A 14,759-nucleotide genomic window follows, 5' to 3' on the forward strand; every position below is an offset into this window, starting at 1 on the left:
TCCCATGCATCCGCGTGTGACGCAGGATGTTCGATGCCCACCAGTGCCCGGTGTTGCACCCCGACTGGGTCGCATCGTCATCAATCAGACTTCGACGATGCCCTTACCGTTAACCGCATACCAAGCGTGTGGCCCGGACGTCCTAGAGCGTAGGCGCCTTACACGGACGGCTCACGTCACCCAATTGGGACAAGGCCTGATCGTCCAGCACCCCAGTAGCCGGCTTACCCGTCAGGTCACATGGCACCGCAGTGCGCGATACTGCCCAAAACAGATAAGACTCGGCTCTATGCCGTTTATTGAGCTGGACTACAGCGAGTGCCACTCTACCGTGCTGGCCCCGGCAGCCGCTGGCCGGAACAACGGCCGCCTCTCCACGCACCGTCTCAGGGCGCCGTCCAGCGATATGTCAATGAGATCGGAACAGGTCGGGACTGGCGTGGACTGCGGCCGGCCGGCCGGCGTCCGGCGTCTGCCGGAACGGCCCGCCTGCCGACCGAAACAACTATTGCCTTTCTCTCGCGGCGGGCGAGATATTACTGCAGGATATGTGCTGAGACGGCTGCTGATATGTCCGCGGCTCGACGGCGGCGAGCGTCTGCCGGGCTGCCGGGGCGCGCACCAGACACGCGCACTACGCCGCGCCGGCCCACACAGGCCACTACGAGCGAGACGCAGCGGCGCCGCCGGCTGGGGCGCAGCTCACACACGCGCCGTCGGCGCCGCGGCGCTCGCAACCCTCGGTACGCGATTGGCGGCGGCGGCGGCAGAGGACAGCGGCCGCACTCTGTACAGGTACGTTGTGGTGTCGACGGACGGCGCATAACGCGGACAGTCCGGCGCGGCGCGGCTTTCCGCCCGCCGGCGCGCCAGATACGCAACTAAACAACAACCACTACACACACCCTCACACGCACGCAGTGTTGTGGCGGCGGCCCACGACAAAGCTCGCGACACGAGCGGCGCGCATGTCAGCCAATCAGATGCTCTACACACACACTGACAGTGGCTGGCCGCGGCCGCCACACCGCAGTCAATGCTAATCAATGCTAAAAATGGTCCTACGTACAGCGCGGTCGCGCCAAAGCCGGAACGACACCCATGGACATAGCGACAACGAGCGATGCTCCTACGCTCCCAAAAGGAAAGCCAGACCCATTGTTAGCAGAATGGCAGGGCGTATAGTTCGTATTAAAAACGCGCACATTATGTATAACACTCACCCCAGCAGCATCCAACGTCCATATCTTACGAAAAGGCCCAAAGCATACCGTACAAAACGCGGGAAGAGTCCCGTCTTTGGTTCGCCATGAAACCCCAGAGCCGACCGAAATGGCAAAGCCTACTGGCGCCCACAGAAAGATCAAACGCACAACGTGCTATCCCATTATGGTATCAGTGTTGGCTGCAAGATCCGGCGGAGGTGTCGGCAGCGGAGGGTACTGCAGCAACAGGCGACGCGCCACGTGCAAACGCCAACCGGAGGCAATCGAGTGGAGCACAGTGGGTGGGCAAAGCAGGAGGGGAAAAGCTACAAAGTACAGAGAAAGAGAGGGAGCGAGTTGGGAAGCCAGGTCAGAAGCCGGACGTTGGCAGTAAGAGCGTACACTTCCCATCGAAAGGCTATGGTGTGGTGTGCGGTCCCAGTCCGGACGTCTGACCCGGCGAGGGGCCGGCGGCGGCGGCCGTACGGCGCGCGGGGCGGACAAATAGCGGGCGACAGGCGTCAGACACGGAATGGATAGAAGCACAAAACACCCGGCCGCCCGCGCGGGCCGGCTGGCGGCCTGCCCCCGGAGCTTGCGCGTGTGAGGTGGAGAAGCTTAGGAGAAAGGCGCGAGGTGCGCGGGACGGGAGGTGGCGCGCCGCCGTTGAGCCCTGGTTACATAAATACGACACGCGGCGGCGCTGGACGCGGCCCGCTGGGCCGGTAAAGCCATGGTTCGACGAGATGTCGGCCCGCGGCCGCCGGGCGTCGGTCGCGACGTCCCGCAGGGCGCCGGCCGTGCGCCCAACACCGCCCACGCACGCACACCACGCCGGCATACGGACACAGACACACACGGGCGCAGGCACGCGCCGAGGCGGAAGTTGGCGCACGGAAGTGGCCCACCGTGGGGCGGCGGGACGCCGGGCAGTGGCAGTGCCGGGACGCCGGGCCACGCCCGCCACGGGTGGCATGACTAGCGGCGCGTGACGCGGCATCACCCTGCCCGGCGATCGATGCGATTTTAGTCACACAACAAGAAACGTACACTGCAAAGTCGTCACGTCTAAAAAGTCGAAAGCGTAAGATTTGCTGACTGAGCGCGACCTCCACGGGGTACCGTCGCTCACGCCACGGCCAGTAAGCCCTCCCCGCCCACAGGACACCGACACGGGTCACTTCGCGCGGCCGACACCAGCCGTCACCCGGCTTCACGGGCTCCCCCGCAGCTCCAGCGTCTTCTGCACGGCGGCGGCGGCGGCGGCGACGGCGCTCAGGCGAAGTACATGACCTGGTTGGTGTCCTGGTGGACGGTGACGGCGCGCGCCATGGCCGACGGCGTGCGGTCGTCCGAGTTGCCCGACAGGTGCGAGCCCTCACCCGAGCATGACGAGTGGTACGTCGGGTCGCTGAAACGCCGGTCGACAGGCTTCATCACTCGCCGCCGATGACGCCACGCGCGAAGGGGAGGCGGGCGTGTCGCGGACACCCCGGCCCTGCTCACCCCATCCCGGGGAAACGCGCCATCGCTGATGCGGACGAGGTCAATTTGCCGCCATCAAAACACCGCGACGTCCACGTCGAGAGGATTTGGAGAGATGTTCAGAGATACACCACTCCCCACTCCACACCCACCAATACCCGTTTCAGGCTCTGGGAGCACCAAACCACCAGTCTAAATCCTCGCATTGCAGGCAGCCCCATGAGCCCCGCACCACCAGACAGTAACACGCCGCGGCCCCAGCGCTGACCGGGCCGTTCCGAAGCCGTCCGGTCGGGATAGCGGAGCCACTCACCTGTCGTGCTCCTTCTCCACGAGGTGGTGCCGCGCGCGGAAGGCCACGAGGTGGGCGTAGTAAGCCGGCGCCGGGATGCTGACGGAGCGGGTACAGCGCACGTATGTGTGGCACAGTTGGTAGGTCAGCTGCTGCAGTTCGTCAGAGTCGAACCGGTTGTCGTCCCACAGCACGTGGTAGTGACTGGGACGCGATGTGCCCTGCCGTCGGTGAGAGGGAGAGAGCCGTCAGCGGCCCCGAGCCGGACCAGGTGACGACCCAGGCGCGCCAACTCACGCACCGACAGACACACACGCCGGGCAGCGAGCACAAGCCACGCCACACCACTCAGGAACTACACAGCGCACAGACCGTGGCCCAGCGCCGTTCAAAGTCAACAGCCAGACGTCCAAAGACAAAGTCCAGTCGAGGCACCGAAGTGTGTCGGCATCAAGCGGCGGCGGTGGCGCGCCTCAACCCGCAGCTGCCACCGCCACCGTCCTCGGACGCGGCGCGCGCGCCCCGGTCCCGCGTCTGTGCCGGCGACCGGCCGCCTGCTGGCCACGTGTCTCGGCCGGGAGGCCAGCCGCCGGTCGGCTCGCTGTGGCCCACGCTTTACCGGACTGCCGACGGGGCAGCCCGGGGCTGAGCGGCGGGCGCGCCGGCACTTCGTCGGCGTCACACCCACCTGGATGCCCTGGTGAGAGCAGAGGTAGAAGTCGAACTCGGTCGGATGCGTGATGTGAGAGTCGACGGTGGTGCCGGCCGGAATGTTGCCGCTCTTGCCGCTCTGCTCCTTCTTGTCGGAGCAAAAGAGGCGCGTGTGGTGGCGCTTCTGCACCACGATGAACGTGATGCCCGGCTTGTAGTCGAGCTCCAGCTTCATGCAGGCCTCGCGGATGGCCGTCAGCTCGTGCTGCAGCACCGGCTGGAACTGGCCCTCGGACACGCCGTCCCGGTACATGATGATCCGGTTGGGCTTGAAGCGGGTCGATTTGAAGAACTGCACGAGCAGTTCGCGCACCATGTAGCTCAGCTCCTGGATTATCTCCTGTGTACAACGAGACAAGGCGTCAGCACGGTCCCAGTGCGGCATCCATCGCAGACGAAAGCAACGCCGCCGAAATGTGCCATTGAGTCATCACTTCGCCAACTAGCCGCACGTGCTTCGTCACATGTCGGCCAGCCGATGACATATAGCACCAGCCAGGGACCAAATCGCCACATAGGGAAACATGACCAAGACAGGAGACGCCACTTACTGCGACGAGAGCAGGATGATACAAAAAAACACGCTACGCTAACGCCATTTGACATGTCAAACAACAGAAAAGATAACAAAAGCGGACATTCTACAACGGCTAAAATGCCATTTTTGGCGGACATGATCATCTCTGCTTTGATTACGATGTCGGCAATCATGTCAGAGCTCCTCCCCTCCATGTACCAAACTACTTATATAAATCAACTCAACATGAGCAGACTCCAAATTTGCCCGTATCAACCCAGAGCCCGCGGTTGAATTCTCGACGGTCGAGCGGCGGCGCTGGACGGACCGGGCGCGAGCGTGGCTCGGGGCGGCGCGCCGACTAACCTGGCGGTGCTGCTGGACGCGCACGGTGGCCGCGTACCGGGACGGGTGGCCGTCCATCGAGCCGACCACGGCCGCGATCGACGGCTTCTTGTTGTCGCCGGCCGGCGGGTGCGTCACGTCGGCGCCCAGGAAGATCACCGGCTCGTTGAACACCTGCCGGGCGCCCACGTGACAACGAGGCGGACAGCCGGGCCCACACGCCCAGCAGACCGCGGCGCCGGTGGCAACGTTACGCGGGCAGAGGGAGGAACGGTCAGCTGTCGAGGCAGTCACGCGCCACCACCGTAACTGCGGTCCCGAGGTGTGGTCATACTCGGCCGCCTGTGTGGCAAGGATTCCGATACCTTGCGACGCTATCGCACTTCCGGGTCTAGGTCCACTGTCCGGTTGTGCCCCCACCCCCACCGCCAAAGGCGTCCAATCAGCACCGAACCGGACAGCAGCCAACCCAACGCCTCGGCGGCTGAGCTCGGCAGATCGGCCGGGCAGGTTGGAGGCCATGGTTCGAGGTTAAAGGCCAACGAACTAGCAGCCAATGAAACGTGCGCGTGGAGGCCGCCGGCGAGTAGGAATCTTGATAGAAACGTTTTGCATTTACATCCTGCATACCCAGCTGGATCCATTTTGGACCACTACAGCCCAGGCACGTGACACTGACGGCCAGTTGACAACTAGAGCGCACCTCGGCATTCAATCGGCTCGCCCTGGCTACAAACTGCAGAGCGTCTCCACCACCACAAGACATGACTTCTAAGCTGACGCCTGGGGCCAATCAGCTAATGAAGGCTGCACCATGCAGCTGTGATGGTTGTGTACCTTTAAGCATGGTATAATATTTTTCCTATAGCTGCAGGCAGCCCAGCACTGAACACATGGAAATTCCAGCGAGATGAGACGAAAGGGCTTTCGGCCCCTTTACCCCGGTGGCCGCTGACCTTGGGTCGGATGCTGGGCACTAGGATGCTGTTGACGCCACCCAGTTTGACGTTGATCTTGAGGCAGAGGTTGGAGAGCGTCTGCGGTGACGTCTTGTTCACGTTCTTGGCCTGCACGCACTGGGTGGCGAGACCCAGCACCGTGTCTCCCACTCGCTTCACCTCGGCTGCCGGGGCAAAGACGTAGGTGTGAGATGGGCAGCGTACCCGGCTCCAGTAGCGACCACCCTCCATGGCACAAAGCCACGCCGCATTAACATGACACATTAGGCCCGTCCCCACACCATGGCGCGCCAGCTCCGGCCAAGGAGCAAGGTGTGCCATGAGCCGCCTGCATCACCGGTCTGCGCGCCTCCCGCGACCCGGTTCGGATCCTGCCCCACGCGACTCCTCAGCAGAGAGTGAGTTAGCGCGGCCAGACTAACGGTCCCACCCTGATACCGCGCCCCCGCGCTGCGGACGCCCGGCAGGCTTCTGGGCCAGCCCATCCGGAGCGGGCGGCGGCACGGGGCCGCACTGACGCCGACGGCGGGTCAGCTGCTGAGCCGCTCCCGGATTACACACGTAGCAGCGGGCGGCACGAGGCCGCACTGACGCCGACGGCGGGTCAGCTGCTGAGCCTTTCCGGCAGCTCGCGCACTGGCTTATATCAGCCACCCGCCCTTTAAGTTCCATCTTGTCACTCTGTAGCCCCGCTTCATCCCGCAGTGCATCACATCCAGCCCGAGAGGTTCATAAAGATGTACTCTGCATCTAGCATCAATGCATCAATGAAACCCGCCCTGCCGTACGTCACATCTGGTCCGGCCATGTGCTAACTACTCCAGCAGTGTGCTACACCTGATCCGACCAGGACATCTCAACTGCTAAACCCCACCAGAAGCTGAGACGTTGCTGGTACAAGACATGTCGGCACTTGACAGAATGCCCATGGCCGGTAACGTGCCGCCTACCGTAGACGGGCGTCTTGCCAGGCAGCACCACCACCACCAGCTGCAGGCCCTGGAAGTTGTTCTTCAGGTAACTGAACATGGGCTGCACCTGATCTGGGCCGGTGGCGTACTTGCAGAAGCACGGCTGCCGAACAGAGCGACGAGGCACGGCGTCAGCAGAGCGGCACAAACAGCGCTCATCGGCTGCGTCCAGGCGGCATCACTTGGACGGGTCGGCGCACGCGCCGCTGATGGCCTACTGGTGCTCCGGTGTTATTCGCGTCCTCAGCCCAGAGCAGCGCCTCGCGAGTAAACGCGTCCATGTCTCACAATGCGCGTGCTGGTGAAATATGCGTTGCATACAGCTCACCTGGCTTCAAATCAATGTGATATCTTGTTCGCTATTATCAAGAGTGGGTCCGTCAGAGCAGCAGTGAACAGCGATCACTGTCACACCAATCAGTCCCGTGAAGGCCGAACTCGAGCCCCAACCCCCCACCCCCCTTCCCTTCCCCAACACTCACACCGTCGCAGAGCTTCAGAAAAGGCAGCCCCACGCGCGTCACCGACACAACCCAACACCTACTGAGGACCATGGTCGGCTGCCGATCAGCAGGCCAGCCACACCGGCGCCGCCCTGTGACTGGCGCCGCCGCGGCCAGTCACACCAGCCGCCCGTCCTGCAGCCTCACCTGTCCGATGATGGGCATGCCGGCGTCGGTGGAGATCTTCTGCAGCTGCTGTGTGAAGTTGCGCAGCGCGTTCTCGCTGACGGTGCGCTGCGGCGCGAAGCAGGCGATGGCCCAGACGCGGATCTCGACGCCGCTGTAGAACTGCTTGCCGCGCATGTCCCAGACGCCGCCGTTCGGCACCGCCTGCTGCTTCGTCTGCGGCGGGCGGCGCGCTCGGTCGGAGCGGCGAACGTAGGCGAGAACGATGGCGGCGGCGAGGCGGACCGAGCCATCCGGAGGTTATCAGCAAGTCCCAGATCGTCTTGCCCAGTTCCAAGGCGAACCATGCTTTTATTCCAAGCCAAGCACAATTACATTATTTTGGTCGTTCCAATCACATCATAACTGTACGTGAGCACGCCAGCAATATCATATCTATCAGCATCACCAGTATTATCCTACCAAAAAACACACGAAAACATGACCACATCACGGGGCGGGGGCGCGGCGCTAGTCGGCCTCGCCAGCATCGCCGGCCACTCACCCGTCCGCCGTACTGGAGCCGGGGCGGCGGCAGCACGCGGCCGCGCACGTCCATCATCTTCTGCTCGATGTTGAGGCCGAACTCCTGCACGTACGGGTCCGTGTTGAAGTCGGCCCACACCTTGCGGATGAGCGTGTTGATCTCGCGCTCGCGGTCCGGCGCCGAGCGCGCCGTCGCCTTGATCATGGTGGACGTCTGCATGTCGGTCAGCTTCTTGATGCAGCGCTGGCCGGCCACGATCGTGCACACCTGTCGGGATCGGCGGCAACCAGACGTGATGCACGCACCACTATCGGAGGGTCGCACCGGAGACGAGCAGAGACCGGGCGTGCGCTGCATCGCTCACGAAACGACCGGATCATGCATGCCAGGCTTTCATGTTATGCGCGACATTTAAATGCGACGCGATTTCACAATAAATAAAACACTGACACTTCACGATTTAAAAAATCAGGTGGAGCAGAAGGTAAAAAGCAGAAGTAAAAAAGGTACTCTTTATGATCAGCACTTGCCAACAACACAGCTAAAGGGACGGGGCACGATGCCAAGGGGCAGGTCATGATGTGTTGAAATACATAGTACATCTCCATTCATCCCTAAATTCAAAATGTCATGGCAATTGACCTTGTGGTATCATGTTCTTACACAACGCTCCTCCAGCAAAGGACAGTCAACTCGAGACCCCAAATTCCGGGCATAGAAGGCACTGGGCGCGACCCGCACTGACCTCTAGTGGCAAGTAGGTGTGCTTGTGCTCCTGGCCAACCTGCAAGCAGGGCAGGTGAGGGAAGCGCAGCTTCATCCGGTATTTGTCCAGGAAGTACTTGGCCACCGTGCACTCCACCGTCTGGCCGTTCTCCAGCTGCAGCGGGAACCTGCGACAGCCCAGTGTCCCAGTGACGTGGCAGGTACCGGACGCGGGCACTGTATGAAGCTGGGGGTCAACCCATCATGCGCAAGGTGGACACAAGCTGGGAGACGCGATTAGCCGCGTAGGGTTCGATGTCGCTTATCACACTGCGAAAGAACAAAGCTCATAGAAGTAATCCCCTGGCACAGAGCACCGCACACCAGAAGCGCATATCTACAATCTCATCAGCAGTGACCCACATCATTCCACAACTACAACACACACAACCACACCAGCTGCGGTCGCGGCCCTGCAGCGTCGGACTGGTGGTCCCCAGGAGAGAGGCCCGTGCCTGTCTGCGCGCGCCGCCCGCCGGCCGCCTCCGTGACTCACGACTGCATCTGCGCCGGCCGGCGCGTGACGTTGCAGACACGGTACTTGCGCCGCATGGAGCCGCAGTGCGTGATCTCGATCTTGAGGCCGCGGATCTCCTTGGTGAACTTGACGCGCTGCGAGTCGGTGAGCGGCTTGCGCTGCTCGCTGACCTCGCGGATGTCGAGCACCTCGCACATGAACTCGATCACTGCCTGAGACTTGTAGAAGGCCGTGGCAGACACTGGAACGGAATCCCGTTAGGCACATCGACAAAACACACCACACGCACGGAGTTCGCTTATGGTTCCGGTTCCTCAGTAAACATCCATTGATCTTGGTGTGCACAATCACGTTAAAATGTGGATGAAGGTGGACTGCGTGCTTCACCAAAAAAAGCATGGTCTCCAAATGCTACAAAATTGTTGTGCCCATTTTAACATACGTTAGTGTCGGTAACGAAATAACAGCTGTGCCATTCCCCCAGGCACTTCCAAGGTCCTCAGCCCACGACAATACAACGCCTACGTTCGCCACTCGCAGCCAGTGCAGCGCCCACTGACCGTCAATGTTGAGCATCATCTTCCACTGGCTGGGCCGGACCGACTGGTGGAAGCCGAACCACACCTCGCGGCCACCGCCCAGCGGGTGGTAGTAGCCCTCGGGCGCCGAGAAGAACGAGCGGCCCACTGGCGTGTACTTCATGGACGGCAGGTGACGCATGACCACGTCCAGTGCCTGGACGGCTTCGGGAGGGATGGCGCGCTGGCGACCCTCCAGCGCCTCCTCCAGCTGGTACAGCGACACCTGCGCCTCCCAGCGGATCGAAACGTGGAAGACGCGATCCTTGCCCTCGCCGGGCAGCGTCACCTCCAGGTCCACCTTTTCCTTGCCGATGGGCAGCGGATCGCGCGTGTACATGCTGCTCCGGCCGTCGAATACCGGCTTCATCGTGCTGAAGATCTTGGCATACGATGTGACCATCGTCTCGATGATGTCTCTGGCAACAGGCGGGCGCTAGGCTGAAGGACTTCGAATTCATTCATAAACTCGACATCCCAATTAACCCGAAGGAGAGCTTATATGAAAAAAGACATCAGTCAAAGGCCCAGCAGAGCACTGGCTGGCGAAGGGAACTCTGTTTGTAGAGAACATTATCAGCGCTGAAGGCAACATAAGTGACCCAAACACATCCCATGCCAGAACCACAGTGACAGCTGCCGACAGCACCGCGGCGCTAGAGCGGTGCTGGCGGCCAACTCGGGGAGCTCGCAGCCGACCGCGCAGGATGCGCACCTGTTGACCTTGCGCGGGCACTTGTCCGGCTGGATGCTGATGACGTAGTGGTGCACGAAGCCGCGCGGCATCGAGATTTGGAAGTGGTTGGCCCTCAGCTGGATGATGCGGCCCTCGCGGCCCAGGTTAGGCCGGCGCGGCGCCGTGAAAACTGGAAGATTGGCAGCCACACCTACAGACGAGACCGCGTGACAGGGCAGCCACCGCCAGCCGGGGTGCGTGGACGCGGCGGCGGCGGCGGCCAGGTGCGCCTGAGACGTCACCTCAGCTGATCGCCAGTCCACCGGCCATGGGTGTCCGGCCTCAAGGGCAGGAGTTGAAGCCGAACTCGCTCAGGACGCAGGTGACATTCCAACCCATTGCAGCTCACAGAACATGAGGTGAAACACTAATGCTAAATGAACAGGATTCCAGTAAAACAGCTCTACAAGATTCCAGTACAACAAATTCCAGTAAACGCTACAATGATTCCAGTACAACGGCAAGGCGCAGGAAGCCAAGCCCACTGGCGCCACCTCAGACGAAACGAGCTGAGCGGCGGCGTGCCGCACTGCCGAGCCCAGTGCGTGCATGCCACTGGGGCCACTCACAGGGGATGTCGGCCACGAGGGCAGGGGGTGCGGTTGGCGCGACCGCGGTGGTTCCAGCTGCCTGCAGCAGCGTGACAGGCGTCATTCCGGTCGGCGGTCCCACCGAGCCAGGCCCGGGCTGCGCCACCTGCCCAGGCTGACCAGCTGCCAGACAAAAAGACACACACCATGGTGCTGTAAGTGAGCACCTCAAGCCAGCTATGCTCAGATGGTAGGGAGTGCTGGCCATTTGGGCCATTCAAACTCTGGCATCAGCCAGATATGCTGGTGCTACATGTAGGGACTGTGCTGGCCTACTGACCACCAATAATCAGGTATGCCTAACCACACCCATGATGCATTACAAGTTGATCCAGATGTCAACAATATTCCCCAAATAAAATTTCCCCACTTGAATATTCTATCACTATGTAGATGATGACAAACATGTGCAAGTGGAGACTGTCCCCATCATGAGGACCCATATTTATAGAAAATGTACAGGATTGGCATGACTTACTTGCATTAAATTTGCACAGACACAGTGATGTTTAGTAGTGTTCCATACCACCCACCCAAAAATTGTTAAGGTTTAGCCTATCTACATCTTTGCAATTCTAATTGATTAGATTTACTTGCAAAAAAGCATTCCTTTCAGTGATGGCAGCATGAGTTTCCCAAGGAAACTAATATCCTGGGTGGACATTGGTAGCAACTGATAGCTGACTTGGTATTATGCATCTGCATTGCAATCAAGCCAATCTGTCTAGGTTTAACCCGGTGTGTTATGTTTGAGGTTAGCTTTGGAAAAGGTTATCTTGGATGCTTCTTTATTTATAACTTATGTCATAATGACATTTAGTTTATGGGCATGCTAAAATTTGGTACCCTTTTAAATTGATAATGCTATGCCATTTAGTTCATACTCATTTCATTCAGTTTGTACCACTCAGTGAACTATTACTGCAACACATGGTTACTGACATCTGGAACTCTGTCAGGTTTGAGGTCTCCAGCTTATGAGTTTAAAGCCTGTAATTTCCATGCTGATAAAATGGGGACACAAAACAGTGGTGATGTGGCACCAGTGCAACCTAAGCTGCCTGACCAAAGCTGCTTAGATATAGGTGCCTTGCCCTCACACCATGGCTTTTAAACCTGAACCAGATGTCATTTTTCATAAGCAAATAGATAGGGTGGGTTAGTACAATATCCTGCCAAAGCATGGCAATGTAACTAACATTTGCTTGATAATGTTGCTTCACCAGCACCTCTGTATGTTGAAGGCCTGTAAGTCCCAGTATAACAATCCTGAACTCATATTGATGAAGAACTGGGGACTAATGACTCCTTTTGGCTTGCACCATACTTGCCTCAGCCTGCCTTGTGCTAGCCTCTCAAACCAATAGCCAATTGATTGCAACTGTGAGTTGCAGCATTACACTTGTACATTAACGAATTCTTACCACAAAATAAAAGTAAAATAGAAAACAATGAAGTCCATACACAAAAAAACTATCTTATGCACTGGTTACAAGCTGATCAGCATATGTGATTTTTTGGTCTGCTTGCTTCATTTTAACTTGTTTTGTTGAATTGATAATGTAGATTTTGTTAATCTTAAGCTATCTCTGCACAGAGCAAATTTATTATCCCTGACAGAGAACATTATGTTCTGTGCTATTATTTTTATTCACACATCACCTTCCTCCATACCTCACACCTTCTCCAAGGTACAACTGATAACCCTATATACCCTTAGTTCAGATGCCCTTCAAAGTGCATATTTTGCTCACCCAAATGCAACCTATCCATCCCCATGTTGTGCCTTTTACTTGGTCTTACCATTGACACTGGTCTGTATACACAAATAACAATCAGAATGGTATCAATTAAGTCCAATGAATTATCCATTCTGTATGGCAAAGTTAAGCAGAAATTCATTTTGATTAAATGAGCCAGCAATACCTGGGCCCAGTTAAGTACACCTTGTAAGGGCACTGGATTTATTGAAAACTTTTAAAAATACTAAAGCATGGCACACACACACGAATAAACTTCACTACGAGGACGAGACATGGAGGTGTTATGTTTATTAGGCATGCACGCCAACGAACGGTGGCATCCAAGACAAAGGCAAGTAGGCTTACTCACGTTGTCCGACCGGATACATTTCGCTTTTCCTGTCCCGACCCGTTTTAAGGCCACATTTAACAATTAAATGAAAATATCCTGCTCTCCTCGACCTTCACGTGCGCGGTTTTTCAACCGAGCACGTCCCCCATTGACCTCCCACGGCACTACGCCTCAAGGCTACGGCCAGCTTACTACGGAGTTTTACAACATGGCGTCATTGGAAATGGTAGTGATGAAGCTCGTTGACTCGAAACTAAGTATAAAAATCTGAACGAACATTCAAACACAGGTTGCGGAGTTCGGATTTGATTTTCGATATCTTAGGCTTTCTTATGCAAAATTGTAAAGACTAAAACTCGCAGTCATGAAGCTAGCCATCGGGTCTTTATCTCAAATCGATAGAGCGCACAGAGGTCAAGGCTATAAAAGGTACGCGACGACTAAACTTCCATGTTTTCTGCCGCTGCTTAAATTCGTGCATCTGAGGGCCTCGATGGTTTTCTTTTCGTTCTCTAAATGCAATCATAGTGAATTTCATAATTTTCCATCATTTGTAGTTTTATTTCGCGGTTTTCAAAAGGCTCGTGTGTTAAATTTTGTTGGGGCCCTGATGCAGTTTCTTTGGTCAGGTTAGACTTATGTTGTGTTGGGATCACATTAAATAGCCCTACAACAGAGCTTGACCGTGACACTTGTTTTTATCTAACAGTGAATCATTTCAATTTCATTTGACATCGAAGGTGTGGTTGCGTTGATGGATGTCGGTGAATTATTCCAGCTGCAGGTGTGTGTTACCTGGTTTATAACTACTTCGTCGGACAATGATAGATGAATGATTAGTCTATCGTTTATGGATTTGACAGAATTTTTTGTTCGAAAAACGGAAGTAAGCTTATTGGCCAGTGCTTAGCTACGCTTGAGGAGGGTGCTGTTCTTATATTGGACGTACATGCATGGCCTTTTCCAGCTGTCATGGTAAATACCTCGCGCGAGAAACATAATTAAATCGATAGTTTACTCAACAGTTTAAAAAAAGGACAGAAACAGGTGTCGATTTGCATTATTTTGCGGGAGACCCGGCCCCTTATGTTGAGTTGCCTCCCCCCCCCCCTGCCTTGGGCCCCGGCATTTTTTGTTTTGTTTTTGCTGTGATATTGTAAAGCGCAAAAAGCCGACCTTCATGCAAGGACTTAAGACTTTGATCCGCCTGCGTAACGTGGAGTCGTCTTGGATGGTGCAGCGTGATAACTTGACCCGGAAACCCCAAAACTGTTGCCCCAGATGAGGGGTAACTTGAGATAATAGCGGCAAACCATTTGAAATGTGATTTGCCCCTGAAACGTGAGCTCAGACACTTTTTCCCCCACAACCTAGTCAAGGCATCGACTCCACTGATTCAACGGTCTGTTGTGGTTTTTATGTCACTCCACATTTGCCTTCTGCCCGTGGTCGGCCTACAAACCTAGCTTTGTTTTACTTAATACCCGAATTTCTTTGTTGCAAGGTCTCATGCAAGAACGAGATCAGGTGACTGAACGTTTGTTTTTGGGGGCGGTATGGTAAAGGTTGGATTGTTGATCCAGTTCAGCTACGGGAACACTGCCTGCATCTGGAGTACTTCACTACTGATAGGTAGCCATGGGCGGGGACCCCCTCTCGAGATACGTGCGGGTGTTCGGGTGTGGCTATAGCCAGGGGAACACTTAGGCCCGTTTATGGGCTGATGGAAGCAGCTTGCCCCGGATAGGTGAGTGGCTGTGAGATTCAGGATGAAGCATTAATAAGAAAGAAGGGCGGATGAGCCACATGACTTATCATAGTCTAGGGAATATAATAGGTCAGGGATTGCCGTTCAGTTACCATGGCATTGATGAGTAT

General features: G+C 56.9%; 1 protein-coding gene across 2 annotated transcripts; it reads right to left on the bottom strand.

The window, feature by feature from the left end:
* Nucleotides 1-280: 280 nt before the first annotated feature.
* Nucleotides 281-13,080, bottom strand: LOC119103448 (protein argonaute-2). Of its 2 annotated transcripts, none has more exons than XM_037226987.1 (14): nucleotides 12,900-13,080; nucleotides 10,767-10,910; nucleotides 10,177-10,327; nucleotides 9,444-9,880; nucleotides 8,902-9,124; nucleotides 8,386-8,533; nucleotides 7,659-7,907; nucleotides 7,136-7,330; nucleotides 6,465-6,588; nucleotides 5,512-5,678; nucleotides 4,577-4,729; nucleotides 3,671-4,033; nucleotides 3,004-3,203; nucleotides 281-2,616 (listed from the first exon to the last, which is right to left on the bottom strand). In XM_037226987.1, the coding sequence occupies exons 1-14, from the start codon at nucleotides 12,916-12,918 to the stop codon at nucleotides 2,481-2,483; spliced, it is 2,709 nt and encodes a 902-aa protein (XP_037082882.1). In that variant the 5' UTR covers nucleotides 12,919-13,080; the 3' UTR covers nucleotides 281-2,480. The 2 variants fall into 2 exon arrangements, with proteins under 2 accessions (XP_037082882.1, XP_037082881.1); XM_037226986.1 differs by having other exon boundaries at nucleotides 10,177-10,348.
* Between the last annotated feature and the right edge of the window lie 1,679 nt (nucleotides 13,081-14,759).

This window comes from Pollicipes pollicipes, unplaced genomic scaffold (assembly GCF_011947565.3).
Source record: "Pollicipes pollicipes isolate AB1234 unplaced genomic scaffold, Ppol_2.1 Scaffold_5724;HRSCAF=6776_pilon_pilon_pilon, whole genome shotgun sequence".
Classification (NCBI taxonomy): domain Eukaryota; kingdom Metazoa; phylum Arthropoda; class Thecostraca; order Pollicipedomorpha; family Pollicipedidae; genus Pollicipes; species Pollicipes pollicipes.